This window comes from Pipra filicauda, unplaced genomic scaffold (genome assembly GCF_003945595.2).
Source record: "Pipra filicauda isolate LSUMZ 115617 unplaced genomic scaffold, ASM394559v2 scaffold117_size3949168_pilon, whole genome shotgun sequence".
Classification (NCBI taxonomy): domain Eukaryota; kingdom Metazoa; phylum Chordata; class Aves; order Passeriformes; family Pipridae; genus Pipra; species Pipra filicauda.
The window spans coordinates 1351185-1370138 of NW_024103629.1; the positions used below are offsets into that span (position 1 = coordinate 1351185).

The window sequence follows — 18954 nt, forward strand, 5'->3', positions numbered from 1 at the left end:
AGCCCATAGGTAAATTTCAGAATTGTCACCACTGCTCTGTGTATTCAGATTTCAAAATTTTGCGAACTCTCCTAGAACAAGGTTTTCACTCAAAGGTCAAGTAATGTTTTAAATTACTAAGCACAAGAGAGTTGGTGCTATTTTTTTAGTCTGAACTGTCTATTTTTAGAGGTTAAAGTAATAGCAGCAGCTGATATTTATTTTTGCTGTGTTAGTGAGTGCTCATCAATAACGTAGTGGGTAGATATGGTTCTACAAAAAACAGGTGTTTTAACCAAGTACCACACAGTATAGCTGCCAGTGTAGGGTTTTGATACTTTTTACAATTCTTTATCTCGTCTCTATTTATCATCTGGATGCAGTCTTGTCCATGTGATCCTTTACTAACTGAACACTATGCTGGTGACTGTGTATTTTATTCGTGTTTCTGTTGTTACCAGTTATAGAAAAATTACAAATGGAACCAGACAGATTTTAATTTTTATTGCTACTGTCAGAGATATATTTTGATTCTTTTAACTTCTCTGCTTTTACTATACCAGATTTTCTTATTCTCTTTACACTTTCAATATTCCCTTCTGCGCTACTCTGTTGGCAGGAATAAAGTGATTGTGAATTGCAGAGGTGAGAGACACAACTGAGTCAAATTCATTTTCTTTTTAAGTCTATGTATCTTCCATAACCTGAAATTTGACAGTTTCTCTCCTGTACTTATTTATTCTCTTTCTTTTCCTGGTTCCAATGTTATTTGGTGTCAGTCATCTGTGGGAAATGTAAGTGGACTAAAAAAATCAAAGTAATATTGGAGTTTGAAATTCTGCAGAGGATTTGCCTTCACATATGGTTGCACTGGCTAATAAAGACCGTAAATATAAGAAACTCTCCAATTTTAAAACACTGTATTTTCAAATCCCTAAGTTTAGGCAGAGTCAAGAACAATTTTCAATTTCAAAGTGCTTTCTTACTTTTTTTCCTTTGAAGAAGTAATGGAGATTGAAATAGTTGGGTAAATGCAAATCTCATTAAACAGCACATAAAATGGATGAACCTCCTTGATTCTGCTGCCCACAACATCAACCCACAAAGTTTATTTTCACTAACTTTTTGCTTCCCAGAAATTCACTGACAGAAGGCAAAGAATGGAGAATGGAGAAATCCAGCATCAGTTGTTCTCAAAAGACTTTTGAAAGAAGACATTTCCTGCTACCACTTTCTATAGCTTTCAGAAACAATATTTGTATTCTATGCTGACAGCTAAAAAGCAGAAGCATAGAAATATCTGATCCACACAGTTCCCATACAGCAGCAAGCATAAGAGCTTTTGGGAAGCCCCTGCCTCCTTTGAGAAAGTCTATTGGTGTTAAACTGGAAGAAAGGAGACAAAAAAGTCCAGCTTTGGGAAAAATGAGAAAGCCAGATGCATACTTTAAAATATTGTGAGCCATTTTGGCACTTAGGTTCCCTCCCTCTAGAGGAGATTACAAAAATGCAAACAAATGCATAATAAAATTTCAGTGGTTTTGTTGTTCATCTTCATGGGAGGTTGTAGGGAGATAATCCTCAGGACCTAGCTCTACTCATTTATACGTAAGGGATGTAAAATTAATACAAAAGACATGAGGAAGAAAAAATTCTAATCCTTCCAGATGTGCCTTTATGATATTTCCCTGTAGGACTGGAGGGCCAGAAGCTCAAAAAGAATTTAAGAATCAAATATTAAAACAGTAACTGTCAAAAGTGTAAACGTCCTTCAGACAAGAATAAAATTTTGAAAGTATGCCTAGGAACTGTCTGTATGTCTGATGCAAGCCAACTTAGTAATTTAAAGCACTGCTTGACCTTTGAGTGAAAACCTTGTTCTAGGGGAGTTTGCAAAATTTTCAAATCTGAGTATACAGTGATGGTGACAATTCTGAAATTTACTATAGGCTGTGTAAATATTGAAAGGTCCCAAAACAGAAATCTCTGTCTTCTTAGCAGACAACATAAGTTCTAAATTACCCTCATGTAAGAAGTATGCAGAAGAAACACAGGTTTTTCTTGCTCAAAATAGGTGGCCAAAGTGTCAGAATAATGCCCTGGGTTACCGGTGTGTGCAATACAGCGCAGGTTCTATCGCCACAGATCTGTGGATTTCATTCTGAAGACAAATAAAATAGAGTTACACGAATTTGACTTTCTTGAATAATAAGGTCCAAAAATTCAACCTGCTTTGGAGATAAACAGAGATGGGCACTAAGGTAAAAAAGATTTTTAGATGTTACTGCAAAGGTGAGTTTCCCTTATGCTTCATTAGTAGTTACTGCAGCTTTCCCCCTTCAAGATATTTTCCATAAAAACTGGGGAGAAATATTGTGGCTCTGAAAGCCATGTGCCTGGACATATATCCCAAAATATACCCTTCCTACTTGTGACTAATAGGTCTTGTCTGACTCTGTGCTACACTGGCTGAAACCTCCCAGAATAAGTTTCTGTGGACTTTATTATTTCAAAGTAAGAGAAATTTCAGGTAAGCAAAGAGATTTTCTCGATTATGATGATTGACATTCATTGTCATTTAGTAATGCAAAACCATAGATGGGAACATAAAACCCTCAGAATGCAAATTCCCTTGAAATGACAAGGCTTATTGATTCAATATCTTTTCTTTATAGAGAGGATTTTGAAATGAAAGCTATAACCTCAGGCTTCAAAACAGTCACACTAACTGTGTTTATGGTAAAGTTCTATATACCAGATAGATGACTTAGAATAAATCTTTCTGTTCTATGTTATTCATTCTTAAAAACTTACTTACTTGTCAGCAGGAAATTACATTGTAGCAAAAATAACTATTATAAATTCTCCTGAAAAGGTACCTAAATTTTAGACAACCTTGACTGATTTTAAAATCTCATTTATTTAAAAATTCCTGCTGTATCCCATTATATATGTGTATTCCATCTATTTGCAACTATTTTTGAAATGGAAATCGGCAATAAAGTCAAAACAATTCAAGACATGACAAGCCTTTTTTTATTGTTGCCCATGTGTACTCCCATAAGTACTTGATGAAATAATGCTACTTTGAAATGCAATGCTGATTGTTTTAGAAAAATCCTTTGTGACAACTTCTAAAATCAACTGTTCTGATTTTTCTCTGCTGTGCTTTACATTTCCATTGCTTATTCACTTGATGTACATGTGGAGGCCAAGTTTGTCTGTCATGGTGTTTTGGTGCTGGTTCCCACTTCAATCCCATTACATCTATTACAGTGACAATGCTTACAGATGATTTGCTTTTCACATAGGTGTTTCTAATGCATTTATAGGTTTTATTAGAATTCTGCATGAAAACTTATAATGCTGTTGTTTGCTGGGATAATTTTTAGACCTTTTGTTGCTGTTAGTAATATGAAAACATGCTTTTCTTCTAATTTTACAAATCTCATATCACATATTTCTTCTTGTTAATTTCCAATAATAATTCTTCTAGATGACTTTATGAAAAGATAAAAAGACAAAAAACTCTTGATAATTTCTTTGGGGCTCTAACAAATCACTGACTAATCTACAATGGTATATGGCTGCCCACTGATGGATAAAATGATGTTACAGGGTATTTTCTTGGACTGCATTATGATATTGCAAAATCATTTTGAATTTGACTTTATTTGAGGCTGTAGACCTCCATTCTCCTTCAAACACCTGGTAGAATAAAATGGTGAGGTTTATCCATAATACTGAGATCTTTTACTTGTATGTGTAATATGTAAAGCAGTTATAATCTGCCAACTTTTTTAATATTTGCCTTCTTGTCTGTTAACAACTATTCTTAGTCCCTGGAAATTTGTATAATACCTTGTCCAGTTTGCTCAAATAGGCTAACCTCTTTATACTGTATATAGAGATATATAGAGATATATAGAGATATATACATAAAATAAGTAACAATAACAATTACACACTACCATAAATATATATGGCACCTGTATGCCATTGACATTTATGACACCTCTAAAGTGGATTCTTCAATTTTCTGAAAGTTTTTGGAAAAGCAACATTATCACAAATAACCCTAAATCCGTAAAACCTATTGCTGAACTTGAAAATTAAAATCATCGTTTCTAAAGTTCAGCAAACCAATAAGAAGCTAATTGTTAAACTGCACTTTTCACTTTCTCTGTGTGACAAACGAGTTGTGTTAGGGAATTATCTTAGTAATACCATTAATATTTTGAATATATGTACAGCCTCTCTTTTTCTTCATTAAAAATGACTGTATGAACAGCTCAAGTCTGTGTCCTTCAAGGAGCTGCTGGTCTGTCTTAGTGACTGCATCTTTTTCATGGCTTTCCTTTGACTTTTCAAATACTTCATTGAGTGTGCCAGGGTCACCAACAGAGTAGACTTACAGCTAGAAATGCACACAAGTGGGCACCAGGTCCTGTAGTTAAAACTAATCACTATGGATGCAGAGGAGAAGAATTAAAAGTCACCTGAAGAGGATATTAGTAGCATGCAGATATGTTTGTGTTATGGATTTACCCCATGCAAATACAAATCCCTGCACAGTGCACTCTAATTTATTTCATTGCAAACACTGGAAGAATTTTGGATGTTTTGAAAGGTTTGTGTCTTCATCTCTATAAGTGTATCTCAGAAAAAGAAGACAAGAGACAAGCTTTGGCATGTACCTTTTCATGGCTCTGTTGTTTCCAAGCAGGAGGAGAGTGGAATAATATCCATTATAAAAAGCTGGAGTTTTTTAATTTTTTTTATTATTTTTATTGCTTTGAAAACAGTTCAGAAGCAACATAAAATGCTACCTCCTTAATGGTCTGTAGACTTATGTGTCACTTTAAATATTCAAAAATAATTAAGAAATCTTTTGCCAGTGTATTTGTCCAGAGCATGAGAATGAATTTCACTCTATGTGTGTAAGAATTGCTTAATTGCTAACAATATTTGTTTACACTGACAGTACATCTAGTGATTAATTCATAGGATTCCTAAGGGAAAACTAAACCACATAAAGGCCTCAAAGATGCAAGCCAGACTGGAGAGTGCACTGTAAAATATTTAGCAAACATTAAAGCAAACCAGAGAGAACTACCAAATAAGTCAAAGGTAGAGAAGAATAAATTATCTGTCTCAAAAAAAATAATTTGAACCTGGAGATAGATATTTTAAAGGGGATGAAAGACTGTCTGCTTGCACTGGACATATAAATACACTGAATTGGGATAATATATAAGCATGTGTATCACAGGGAGCAGAAACACATTAGCCTAGGTAACCTTTATTTAACTGCAGTTCACAGAAAGCTTTACTTTAGTTGTAAATCATAAATGTGTCAGTGCTAATCAAAAGCTTATCCATAAGTTTCTATCCATAAATTTTTATGTCAAAGTAAAATTGATCATTTTCAATTGATCATTGAATTCTGAAATATTAATGTTATTTGACAAATTTAGTAGATTATTTTGTTATTCTAATTAGGCATCATTAGAATTTCTTACTTTTGTACTAATTTCATTGAATGTTATTTTGATACCTGTTTACTTGCACAGCTTCCAAACTGTGGACAATACCTTAAAATTAAAGAATGTTTTACAAAATTCCTTAAGCAAGCCATACAATGTCCAGCAGTTATCCCTGCAAATTCATCTTTATTTGTAGATTATGTGAAGTTTTCAAATTCTAGTTTTTCTGTCTTATTAATATGTGATCCCTCATCAGAAAGCTATATTTGTCTTTCATTACTTCAGGAAGCCCTTACGACTTTATTATTCATGGTACTCCATACTTTGCCAAAAATTGCCCCAGACTTTCATCCAAAGATGAAAAGATGTCTACACTTATTATTATTTATAAAAAGTAATAATATGATCTTTAAATTATTTCCAGTAGTTTCTCTTAAATAAGTGGCTATTTTCTGCAAATTTCAAGTTTTTTCCATCCATGTTGGTTTGAAGACAGGATAGCTGTTTGAATGGTGAAGGGTGCTTGTGCCTAGATGTGACACCAGGCATCACTCTGTCTAGTGACGTGAGCCTCAAGCAGTAGCCTCCTTTCTTTTCAAATGAACACAGTTTTCACTCCTATATGTAAGCACTAATAACTTTTTTTTTGTTTTAGTACTTTGTTAATAGGCATTTTAACCTTTTAAAGATGTGATCACAACAACCTCATGCAACACTGCAGGCAGAAAAGGACCTGGAAGTGCTGGTTGACAGTCGGCTAAACATGAGTCAGCAGTGTCCCCAGGTGGCCAAGAAGGCCAAAGGCATCCTGGCTTGTATTGGCAATAGTGTGGCCAGCAGGACCAGGGCAGTGATTGTCCTTCTGTACTCAGCACTGGTGAGACTGCACTTCAAATCCTGTGTTCAGTTTTGAGCCCCTCATTACAAGAAAGACATTGAGGTGCTGGAGCAAGTCCAGAGAAGGGCAACAGAGCTGGGTGCTTAGCCTGGAGAAAACGAGGCTCAGGAGGGACCTTATCGCTCTCTACAACTATCTGAAAGGAGGTTTTAGAGAGGTGGAGGTCAGCCTCTTCTCTCAAGAAACAAGAGGCAGGACGAGATGAAATGGTCTCAAATTGCACCTAGGCATATTAGATTAGATATTAGAAAGACTTTTCTTCACAGAAAATGTTGTCAAGCATTGGAAGAGGCTGACCAGAGAAGTGGTGGAGTCAGTATTCTTGAAAGGGTTTAAAAGATGTGTAGATTTGGTACTTGGGGACATGGTTTAGTGGTGGACTAGGTAGTGCTGGGTTGACAGTTGGACTTGATGATCTTATAGGTCTTTTCTAACCTAAATAATTCTATGATTCTAAGATCATAAGCTGAATTGTACTTCTGTCTATAGCATATAAAACAGGAGTCATTGGTCAGGCTTGAACACAGCTCTCCCATCCTACCCCATAACCTGCCAGGCCTCCTCCTGTGTAGCCTGAACCCTGCCACAACCCCAAGCTTCCCTGTATCAACCCCTGTCCTAGTGTCCCCTAAAATAACCCTATGTTATCCCTAAGCATCTAAACAGCTCCATATCCCTACTGAGTCCATGTTTCTTCAGGGCATGCAGCATACCTTACTGGGAAGGGGATGGATGTCATGATTCCAAAAGCCCTGCTAGGCTTAAGCGACCCTGCTTGGACCCTCCAGGGCTTCCCCCCATCTGCCATGGCCCAGTGCCCCATTTTAGGCCAGTTCCTGCCCCAGTGACACCATAAGGCACCAATGTGGATTCAGCACTGCTTCTGCTGGAATATGATCCATGGTTGTAGGGAGTCCTGGTTTTCTAACAGGTAAAAGTGCAAAAAAAGAAGCAGTCCTTGCTAATAAGATTACTGTGTAAAATAGAAGAAAGAAGCCTGATAAGCACAGAAGAAAATACAAAGCAATAACAATTCCCACACTAGCAATCATCTGGCCTGGATGCACTGGCATCAACCAAAAAAAACACATTTTCAGGTGTAGTTTTGTGGGAATACAATGAGATAGCAATACAGCTGGTTATGGAAAGCTAATTCTTTTTTTGAAAGGCACAGGAGAAATAACAAATGTGGCTTTTGAAAGCAAAATCTGGTAGTATTGAGGCAGTATCAGATATTGTGTCTGAGCAGCAGAAGACCAACTAGTATTTTCAGGTTAGTTTAGGATTTTTTAAAACCTTTCTGAAAAGTGAGCAACATCCTAGATTATGTTTTTTTCTGGCCAAGTAGCTATTTGATGTCTTAAAAAAAACATGGTTTTACAAATCAGCAGGTTGTTTCCTTAGCACAGTGATTATTAAGATTTTGACTGCTCGATGGTGGTATTAATAATTTAATTTAGTGTTTTATATTAACGATGTCAGTTACAAATTTCTCCTTTGCTGTGGATTGATCCATTATTTTTCACCTAACATTGATATGCATATCATTGCAGGAAGGAAGGGATATAAATAAGGATTTCTATCCATCTAATTACTTTAATTGATTTGTGCTGAAATAGTTGACCTTTAGTACTGGTCTCTCTTCACATTCGGAATTGTCAGCTCACTCTGATGATCATCAACCAAGGGGAAAAGAAGTTAAGATTTCAATTAAAAGCATGCAGCGTAGGCTAATCTACGGATCTCACATTAGTAATGCTGCATGCTTTCTTGGTAGAGAATATGTCATGTTTGAGCTGAAAAATATTATATGAAAAGTACCTGAAGAAGTACTACAATGAAGTATATCTAAAAACTGACAAACAAAACCCACTCAGGAGTCTTGGAGAACTACAAATTATACCTAGTAAATAGAACCCCTCTTTCAGGCCAAAGATCACTAGATATGTAAAATAAGCTAATTGCTATATTGTTTTTCTTAAGTGGTATGAGAGTATTGATACCCTCAGCTATCTACACTGTTCGCTCAAACTGCTATTTTTCAGAAAAAAGCTGGCCTAAAACTGCTCTTTATAGACAAACAGGCGGAAAAATTCAACACATTGGTAAAGTGTCAGACATGCCTGTGATCTTTAAGATTGTACAAAACAGAAGTAAAAAATGTTAAGCTAGATGAAATGTGCTAATTAAGAAGGTTATATTGCTATTGTTTGGATTTAAATTTTCCTTTAGTAAGTTCATTAGAAGAGTTTTCAAAAAGTTTTATATTTTTTACAACTGAAAAGCACTTTTCATTACACGATTTCAAGGAATATGAAAATGGTGCAAAGCACTCACCGAACATAACAGCTGTGTTTCAAGCCAATGGTATGGCAGAAACATACCCTGACTGTAATCTGTATATTACATTAGCATGTTTTGAAAGAGAAAACATTAAGTGCTTTGATAGAAAAAATATGACAATAATCTCAAAGCGTTTTCCTCAATTCAAAGTTACTTTACTTTGGACAAATGTTCATCCATAATTTGAATAAATTATTACTTTTATTATGTGTGCTACTGCAGTTGGAAGCATTCTGTAGCTGAAAGTGTTTTATTTTAAAGTACATTTCGGTTGCTCTGATGTATCTCATACGTTGGATGCAAAGTGGGAATAATTGAGCATATATTGAGTAAACTATTTGCTGAATTATGACTATGAAGTGGAGGTAAGATGAAAAATAGATTGGTTTTGAGTAGAGAGAGAAACAATGACTAACTGTACAAAAGCATTGTTCTATTATTCAAAGTAATTCTTCATAAAATTTCATGACATTTAAATTAGCCCTAACAGTATACTATTCCAAAGATGTTGGTTGATTTGCTAATAGCCACTGGAAACATTCTTTACTATCTCTCAATATTTTAAGTTTTCAAATCACTTCCTCTTTGTTATTTTAAAGGAAAATAAAATATATTTATGTTATATTTATTTTAAAAATAAAATATATTTACTTAAAGGAAAATAAAATAATTTTTTTCCATATCTATCTATAACACTCTATGTTCTTAAATTTGGTGCCTTTTATGATCAGGTCTCTAAGAAAAAGACAAATTCTATAAAGTGAGAAGCTATTGTAGATTGTCAAATTAAATTATTGTGTATAAAAATATTGTGTTCTTTGAACAGTGGACTATTGAGAAGTTCTACAGAACAATTTTTGGATTAAAGGTTTATTTATTTTTGCCAAAGACCTGGCAAAAAATATTTTCTTTTTCCCCAAGGAAAGACCATCTTGCACAGACAAATTTTCTCCCTTTCCCATGATATCATGTCTGAAATGAGAAAGGTTGATTAAGACCATCAGCACATTTTTCTTGTGAACTTCCAGCTTCTAAATCATCCCCCACAGTTTCTTTGGAAAACAAATCTCTTGATCTTCACTCCTCCACGAAAGAACCAAAAATTTTGAGCACAAAAGACTCAAATGAAGTTTGACTAATTTATGATGAGAGAACTAGAGAAAAAGAGGGTCTGGGTGAACCTTATTCCTTTTTATAACTACATGAAAGGAGGTTGTAGCAAGATAGAAGTCGGCCTCTTCTCTCAGGCAACTAGTGACAGTACAAGAGAACATAGCCTCAAGCTGCACCAGGGGAGGTTCAGGTTGCACATCAAGAAGAATTTCTGGTGGTTTAACATTGGAACAGGCTGCCCAGGGAGGTGGTGGAATCACTGTCCCTGGAGATGTTCTAGAAATGACTGGATGTGGCACTGAATACTATGGTCTTTTTGACAAGGTGGTGGTTGCTCAAAGGTTGCACTTAATGATCTTGGAGATCTTTTCCAACCTTTATGAGTCTATGATTCTCTAACTATGACAATGGAGATCTGAATAAGCTGAAATGTTGGCATCTTACCTATTCATATTACTTTCCTTTAAATTCTGTGTCAAAAAGTAGCTATTTTTTGAGCCTGTCCATCATATCTCATGCCATATTCTTCTTCCTTTCCACTAACTGTTAAGTGAACCCAGCCTATCTCTCATCCAGATTCCAGACATTTAAAATGAGATTCCCATTGAAGGTTTCCATCTTGTGGTTTCGTTTGGTTTGGTTTTGATGATTGCCTGTATATGTTGTTGTGTTGCCTGTTGTTTTGAGTAATAATTGGGATATAATAACATCTTTAGAATAGCATCTCAGACACATGAACTAAACACCACAGTGGGAAATGTACAAAGAAGGGCCAGATACACTAATCAATTACTGAGAAATCTGCTGGCTTCCACTTTTTTCATTGTTTTTTTTTTCTGGATTTGGAGGGTTTTTTTGTGTGTGTTTGAGTGGTTGGTTTTTGGTTTTGTTTTATTTGGGGGGGTGTATTTGTTTTGTTTTGTTTTGTTTTGGGGAGGTTATTACAGTTAATATAATTTCATCAGAAAAACATAATTTATTTACATTTTGCAGCATTTTATTAGTTCTTGTAGGAGATGTCCTGGATGGACACCTTATCGACACAGCTTCCTACTGTTCTTGCATCTTTCTCTCAGGTTATTGTCAAGTTATATGTCATCAAGCAGTTTAAAAGGAAATCAGTGCACATGCAGAGAACAAGGCAGAAAGCATATTTCTGGTTAAAAACTTGAGGAGCAACATTGATACAATCTAGTTTACAGAATGAATGTGTGTACTTTCATAAGCTTAGAAGAGTGAAAACTTCCACTGAAACAATGTAATTAAAAGTTACAATGAAAAAAATGGGTTAGCATTCTTAGTGACATTTGATTAAACATGCTAGCTCAAAAATACACAAATGAAGGTCACATTTGCAAGTATTATAAGACTGACTACATTTTAATTAAACAGTTGAGAAATGTCAATGAGTTAGTAACTGACCAAAAGTCACTCAAAGAAAAAAAAGGAATGAAGAAAACAAAACATCACCCCAAGAGTCAGAATCCTTTACTCTGCATAGAGTTAAAGCACTACAAAGACAGCTTTCAAAGAAGTTCTGGGGATGGATTCAGAGACTTTGTCTTGTCACATTTCTGTGTTTAAAGAAAGAATGTATTTTTGGTCAAATTACCACGTACTATTGCTTAAGCTATGCTGATCTGTGTTGTGCCTTTTAAAACAAAACTGACTGATGAAATATAGCAAGGATACAATTTTTGGTTTATATTTTTACCTATGGACTGTATATAAGGAACCTGTAGAAGCATTTGCTGTCCTGTGGGAACAGGTCCCCCTGCCCTCAGAGTTGGCTTTGTTCTCCCACAGCACACATGAAATGAAGTCAAATTTAACACAGGTATTACAAATTACAGGAGTAAACTTCTTTCGCATTATTTTGAAATTCACATTTTTGTTTTTCTTAAAAACAACCCCCCCTCAGTAATCAGTAGAAGACAGTTTCTCATTTACCTGTGGCACTCTTTCCTTGTTGTCTTGAATCTGACCAATCTGGCTGAAGACCAATCTGAATCCAGCATGTGCTGGAAATAATACAAAGTGCATGAAGAATTTAATGAGGTGGTTGAGATTCATTAAAAAAATTACCAAAACTATTTCATATCATAGTTTGCTGTTGGAAATCCATAGAGAAAATATGCACTTGGAATAAAAAAAAATATCGTCTATCTTAAAAGTGTCATACCACTGTTAAAATTACTATAAATCTGGTAGTTCTTGTTCAAAGAACTATGAAGACTAATCCAAGCCACTGATTTTATTGTGTCTGGTTTCTAGTTGCTTAATATCTTTACCATTTGGGCCTATATATTTCTTATCTGTGTCTTCTTGCAGATGAAGGAACCTTTGGATGTTTCATCCCAGATACTTAATTTATTTCTCAGAATGAGTTTAGGGAAAATATAATTTCATTGTGAAGCTCAAGTGCAGCAGCATTTTGAGAACCACTCATAGATCTTTGATGAATTTTCTCAAGAATTTTGAGAGTAGACTGGTAAAGCTAAAAAACACATTAGAGAGTAATATCTACCCTCTAGCAGTTTAACTATGTATTTAAATAATGGAAAATATAAAGCTATTCTCCCAAATCTCAGAAGTCTAATCCAAACCAAATTAAAGGAATAATTTTACTGTAAATAGTGCTCCAATAAAAATATATTTTAATTAAGCCACTGTAACTAGGCAGTTCAGAAGTCTAAATCTCTGAAGGCAATTGCTTGGATTAGGAAGTAGGTTTTGTTTTCAGGTAAGTGTGATTTCTGCTGTAGTTGTCAGTAATGATCACAGGCTACACACTTTCAGTAAACAAAACAAAAAATATTTGCTTATGTATAATTTATTAACCATTTCCAGTTATGTTTTACAAGAGAAACTTTACTCAGACACAGCATCCCCACAAGCATGACAGAGCAACTGCAGTCAGGGTGAAATTTCAGTTGATCACTAATCCCAGCCATACAAAGCAATTGTACCATGAAAGGTCAGAAACCAGAATATATAATACTATCATTACTGCGGACCTTTTCACCACATAGAGTGACTTTTCTATCTTTTCCTTCTCTTTCTTCCCATGGCACTTTGCATTCATGCTATTTGAGATCTTGTTGACTCTTTTGTTCTTTCAAACCCTGGGATTTCCACTGCAGAAGTAGTGCTCCCCATTCAGCTAGATAACAAAGAATTTAATTTTTTTTTCTTTTTAAGTGGGAGAAGAATTACAGTTTTCTTAACTTGATGAGGCAGCACACAACAAGTTCATTTCACCAAGTTGCCTACACAAACTATTTCATCAAAAAAGAAGTTGTCAAAACTATTTCAGTGTTGTTGAATCCTATTTACTGGAGTAGCTCATTGTGCTACATATATAAAAAACCAGGAGATACATAGCCTAAAAATGAAAAATGTTACTTTAACAAAAACTGCACTTTGATTCAAACTTCCGCAGAAAGGGAGGCTACATGCCACTGGAGATTTTAGTATGACTTCTATTTACTTTTGTGTAGCAAAGTAATATGTTGGCAAAACAGACAGTCTGGAGCGAGTCTATTGTATTTTCTGTTTTTTACAGTCACATTTCCTGCTTATCCCTCCATGTTTGTCCTTCACCTCATATTTCTGTTCCTAGAATCTGTTCCAGGCACTCACCCCATTGACATAAAGATCCCAGACTAACTAGGACAAGAGTATTTGTTAGCTCAGAAATTAATAGGAGTTGTTATATGCCTCATCTTGCAAGTTGACATGCCCTTCCAATTAAAAAGAGTAAAATGATAAAGTATTTCATAGCAGAATTTTGTAGGGATTAAAGGCTATTTTGCTTTCCCACATATGTATAGTGTGCAATTTGACCTAGTGGGAAATTAATTAAGTGTAATGGAGGATACAATTTTTGATGTGTTTGTTTATAACTTCATATATGTGTACTACTTTTTGAGTTTCTTGCATGCCTGGACAGCAGGGAGGAAGGTTCTTTATGTGTTTAATTGTCTCAATTTGTTTGCTCGATGATACATCTGGCAGAACCTGGTAGAAAGATGCAAGGTCATCTGAGGAACTTTTATGGAAGCAGGTGGAGATGGCAGAGAATAAGAGAGACAGCAAGGAGGAGAGCTAAGTGTCAGACTCATTAGAGGAGCAAGGACCTCTCTGTACTTTATTCCCAGCATGCCATTGTGCTGAAAAAAAAAAGAAAACAAAAGGAAAAATTACAATATAGTATGTTTATGTAGAAATAGTCAGAGTTCTGTGCTTGTTCCACCCGCTTTCCAAGCTGACAGTGTGGGACAATAGGAAAACAGAAGCTATATTAAATGGTCTACAAATCAGGATTATTAGTATTCAATTTCTTATGGCTAATCTCCATTTATTTGTGAAAGAAACAGTATACTACTCAGACTAACATACTCAGGGATCTTTTCTATCTACTCAATCAAGGAAGACTGTTTCATAACTTTTCCAAAGAAATTACATGGGAATAACTATTTGAATCTTCTCAAGGTAGAATAGCTGATATACTCAGGAAGATTATCTGAGGAACTATCTTGTACTATCAACAAACGGACTACATAGTTTAAAAGGTCTTCAGACACTAGAGTTTTACTACTGATATACATAGGACATAGAGTATATTTAACAGCCTAATAATACCTTATTTATTAGTATTTATCATTTGCTGAAAAAGTACTGATGTAAAGTTTTCCAAATCCATGTCCTTTGCCATAGGGTAAATAAAATAATGCTATAATACCATACTGAAAAAAGATAAGTGTCTCTATCTGCAGAAAGTTCCCAAGAAGTACATTCATTACATATGTTATTGCAATCATGCTTCCATTTAAAATCTCATTCAGATTTGTTATACTGTGTTGCAAAGTACACGCCAAAGGCAGGTCTGCATTTTTTTTAATTATAAATTAAAATTCTATCCAGTGTGTATTTCTTCTATGTTTGTGTGCACTCTGAAGGAACGTCTTCCTAACAGTGAACACCAGTGTTCTCTTTTTTTTTTCCCATCTGTAGAAATGGATCCTGTAAAACACAATATGTATCACTGTTAGAATCAATTTACTTCTCTGCTAAAATATACCCAGGGATAGTACCCTGACGCCACACTTTTTAGTTTAACATTTTTGTTTTGTTTCCTTGTCCACGTCATGTAGATTAGAAATCATTTACTCACTGTGAGTTATAGGAAGAAAGTGTATTAAAAAGGCAGAGATGTGATGTCTTTTCAAAACAAGAGTCCTTTGCACAATACCTTGCATTCTTGTTACCAGCTACAACCCGGCCACATCCCAGCTTCATGTGAGCAAAACGGGACCGGGTCCCAGTCTGTCTGTTTCCAGATTTCCTGCAGCATTTCCATGGGGTGTATCAAAGGATACGAGCTGTGAGGATCTGAGGAGCTTCACAGCGCCCAACTAATTATCTCTCCTGCCACCAGGACTGCTATGTTCACCACCAAGTATTGGCATCCTCTTATGTAGGCCAAGTTGGAAAGAGCCATATCCCTTTCCTGTGTCCATATTCCCCAGGGAATGTCTTCCTTCTCTGCTCACAAGGAAAACGTCCGTTTTGCATTAAGCATTTGATGTGATAATTTTAACCAAGAACATTTCTATTGCAGCTCATTTTTCTGAAATTCTATTTGGAAGGATGATATGATTTGAAGCTGGCTCCCTGCAAAGTCTCCAAACCTCACCACAAAAACTCCCCCCCCCACCTCCTGAACGAAGGAAAAAGAAAAAAAAAACAAGAGAACCGAAACGAAAGACAGCTAAAGCAATATACATAAATATATCTACACTTATATTACAGTTATATATAGTTGAAATATATATACAATTTCAAAAGGGAAAAGGGAAAGGGGAGGGGAAGGGAAAAAAAGGAACAAACCAAAAATAAAATATACACCATCAATAGCCCAAGATCTAGCAACTAAAAGAATTAGCAAAAGAATATCTTACTATTCTCCTTGGGACAACATAAAGTAAATTAGCATTTGTTGAGTACAAAATAAGTAAAAAATATAAAAATTGCTTCAAGTAACCTCAATGACCATGAGAGACTGACGTCAAGGAAATCAGAATTAAAAAAAAAATAGTAGTTATTTTAATGGGGATGGATTTTAATATATTTTTTTAAAGTTTTTTCACTATTCTCCTGGAATTCAAAAGATTTTACTTTACTTTTCCCTGTGGAAAAATTGCATTTACTGAGAACTAAAATACATTGATATTACAAAATGTTGAAGAGATGTCTTAAAAGACAATCAAAGATACTGTTTGTGAAATCATATTTATATTCCAGTGATACTTTTTCAAGAGGACCATGCTATGTTTTAATTTATCAGGGTGGTATTCTATTTTCCTTCTCTTTGTGGGCCAAGAAAGTTGATATTATGCTTATGATACACAAAACAGCATGATGCACATTATAAAGAAGATTATTTGTGAGACCAGGATGAAATACGAATTAAAGGAGAGTTCTCCTTGCTTGTGTCTTTCCTATTTGATTGTCAAAATTTAAATTCAAAATTTGAATGTGATATGGCTTCATCAAATATTATGTATATTTAGAGTTTGCTTAGATGACAATGATAATTTTAAAATACAGGTCATCATTTGCCAAATTTCAGCTTCTTCTGAGAGATAAAAGAGGTAAACCTTTAACATCTGATCAGAGACAATAAATAATGTGCTGAGATGAGTTTTTTCCAAAACCTTAAAGACTCTAAGCATGCTCTGTCACTATCTTCTTAAGGTAAAATGCATATTTCTCTAATTTTATACCATTTGAAATATAAAATAGTCCAAAATATACTTTGCTTAGAATAGTTTTGCAAAAGCTCTCCATCAAGGCCATGATCTAGTATTTTAGACATTTTATATCAATTGAGCGTGATGTTATTTTTGAACACTCATACTTTTTCATTTTTCATGTTATGCCAGTGTGAAGGATGTCCAATTTTTAAATATTTATCGCCAAATAGATAATTGACAGAACAATGATCTTTTTTATTCCAGCCACTTCTGCTCATCCTCCAAAAGATCAGTTCCCTCATTGGCACTTTATATGCAGTCTGAATTCCTTTGTTCATCTATATGAATGTATTTTTAAATGTTTTTTCACCTCCTTAAGACTGCTGCATTTTCAGGACAACTGATTTCAGTAGGCTGTAATACTTGGCATTACACAGGGATCAAAATCTTGGGCACTATTCTTTATTTGTAAGCACTGAAATTTTAAATACAGGCTGAAAAGGCAAAAAAGGGGAGTTACAGAAACAGAAGAGGAGGTTAGTTTAGCATTTCTATGTTTTTGGGAGGGATATTTGTGCATATATGGACTTCTAGTTTGCTTAGCTAACCCACTTGATTTGCAGAGTAGTGTTGAATTGAGGAGCATATTTAGCTTCAGTCAGTGTTTTTGCGTTGCACATAAAAAGTAAGGAAAGGTTGTGAAGGAAAGATGGTGGCTTGGAATACACTTTTCTACTATGTAATAGAAATATAGGATCATAGAAATAGAACTAAAATCATTGAAAACTAGAGTTTCTATAAGTACAAAATTTAATAACCATCTGCTTTTAATATTGTGATGAAACTGCAGGGGAATTTTCTGATTTGGAACTCTATGCTGCTAACCAGTAGAAGCTGAGTCCATCATCAAGTCTGGGATGTTTCTGTCACTCCTAGTACACATAATTTTTTTTACTTTTCTACTGAGTAACTAAATATTCTTCTGAAAAGATTTTGTCTTATTTCAGTGTTCACTTCTTGTTGTTTTTTTGGTTTTGATTCTTTTTTTCTCAGAATATTCAGAAGCTGTTCCTGGTCTCCCCACTTCATATGCTGCTGTCCTAAGAATCAAATCTGGTAGTTCATCTTTAGCCTCATTTAATTCAAAGAATAGACCACGATTAAGCAGTCCTTCTTTAGGAAGTGTATCTTCACCAGGCTGGAGAGGAGCCGCACAACATTATCATTCCCCAACAAACCTCTATCACTTTTCAGACACCTTCAAACATGATGGTAAGTCTTATTTACCACTATGAAACTTCAAAACATTTTTCAAAAGCAACACATTTTTATCAGCTTAATTCAGTATTTCTCAGATGCAATTTTGAATTTTATTAAATATCACAAAGTAGAAATGAACTTCTTTCCTTTAGGTTCTTCAGATTAGCCTTAGTCACCAGTTAAAACATTCTTTCTTAAAAATTTCCATGCAGAAGAGTTTTATACAAGTGTTGCTACCAGAAAATAGCAAACTAGTGTTTTGAAATTCCATTATAGCACAATTTCTTCTAGTAATAAAATCTCAGTCACTTTATATATACATATATCTTTTCTCTTTGGATTTTTTCTAATTTAATCATGAATGATAGTAATGTAAATTAAACATGAAGAGTAAATCTTATAAAACTACTTTTTCTCAAATTATCTACTCTGCATAGTCAACTGTCATGCATGCACATGTGCATGCATGCATAGAAAGACATGCTGGTGTGATATGGTGTCATTTACCTCTACATGAAATAATTCATTGTAACAATTTTCTCATGTCTGGTTACATTTTAAAAAGCCACATTTCTGATACCATTTCTTTAGTGATAATATTTATCTGAGTTACAGTCAAAAGAAGGTAGAAAGACAGAAAGAAACAGAGGGAAGAAGAGGGAGGGAGGGAGGAAGGCAGGAAGGAAGAGGATAGAGGGTGTATAAACATATTAGTCTAAAGAGGTAACAGAAAATAATTGTGATTATTAACTCACAGTTCAATGACATTCACACAGTACCATGAGTGTGATAACAGGTTACTGCTCCTCTCAGTAAAATCTTGTATTTCTCACTAGAAAGTACCTTGCATGAATTGAAAGTTAATAGTGTGTGCATGTGGTTTGGTGTAGAAAAATGGCTTATATACAAGCATAAATGTGTTTCCTAAATTAAGGTTGACATTTCTAGAATTGAGGTAGGTTTCTACGTTTTTCCTTTCTCTGCGGTATTCTTTTAAGCAGTGACTAGATTAACCACTCACCAGACACTGATAACTGCTCACAGACAATATGATATGGGCAGGTTAAAAATCAAAGTCCAGTATTAGAACCAGAGTGTATTATCCTGATCTTCTACA

At 34.8% G+C, this 18954-nt stretch overlaps 1 protein-coding gene across 7 annotated transcripts in view; it reads left to right on the top strand.

The window, feature by feature from the left end:
- Positions 1 to 18954, top strand: part of CNTN5 (contactin 5) — a 618340-nt gene that overhangs the window by 361649 nt on the left and 237737 nt on the right. For 6 of the 7 annotated variants that reach the window (XM_039385365.1, XM_039385366.1, XM_039385380.1 and 3 more), the window contains one exon: positions 17631 to 17849. The exons of the other annotated variant lie outside the window; for it this stretch is intronic. In XM_039385365.1, coding sequence (XP_039241299.1) covers positions 17631 to 17849 — 219 coding nt within the window. The remainder of the gene's footprint in view (positions 1 to 17630; positions 17850 to 18954) is intronic. 7 annotated transcript variants of the gene reach the window in all.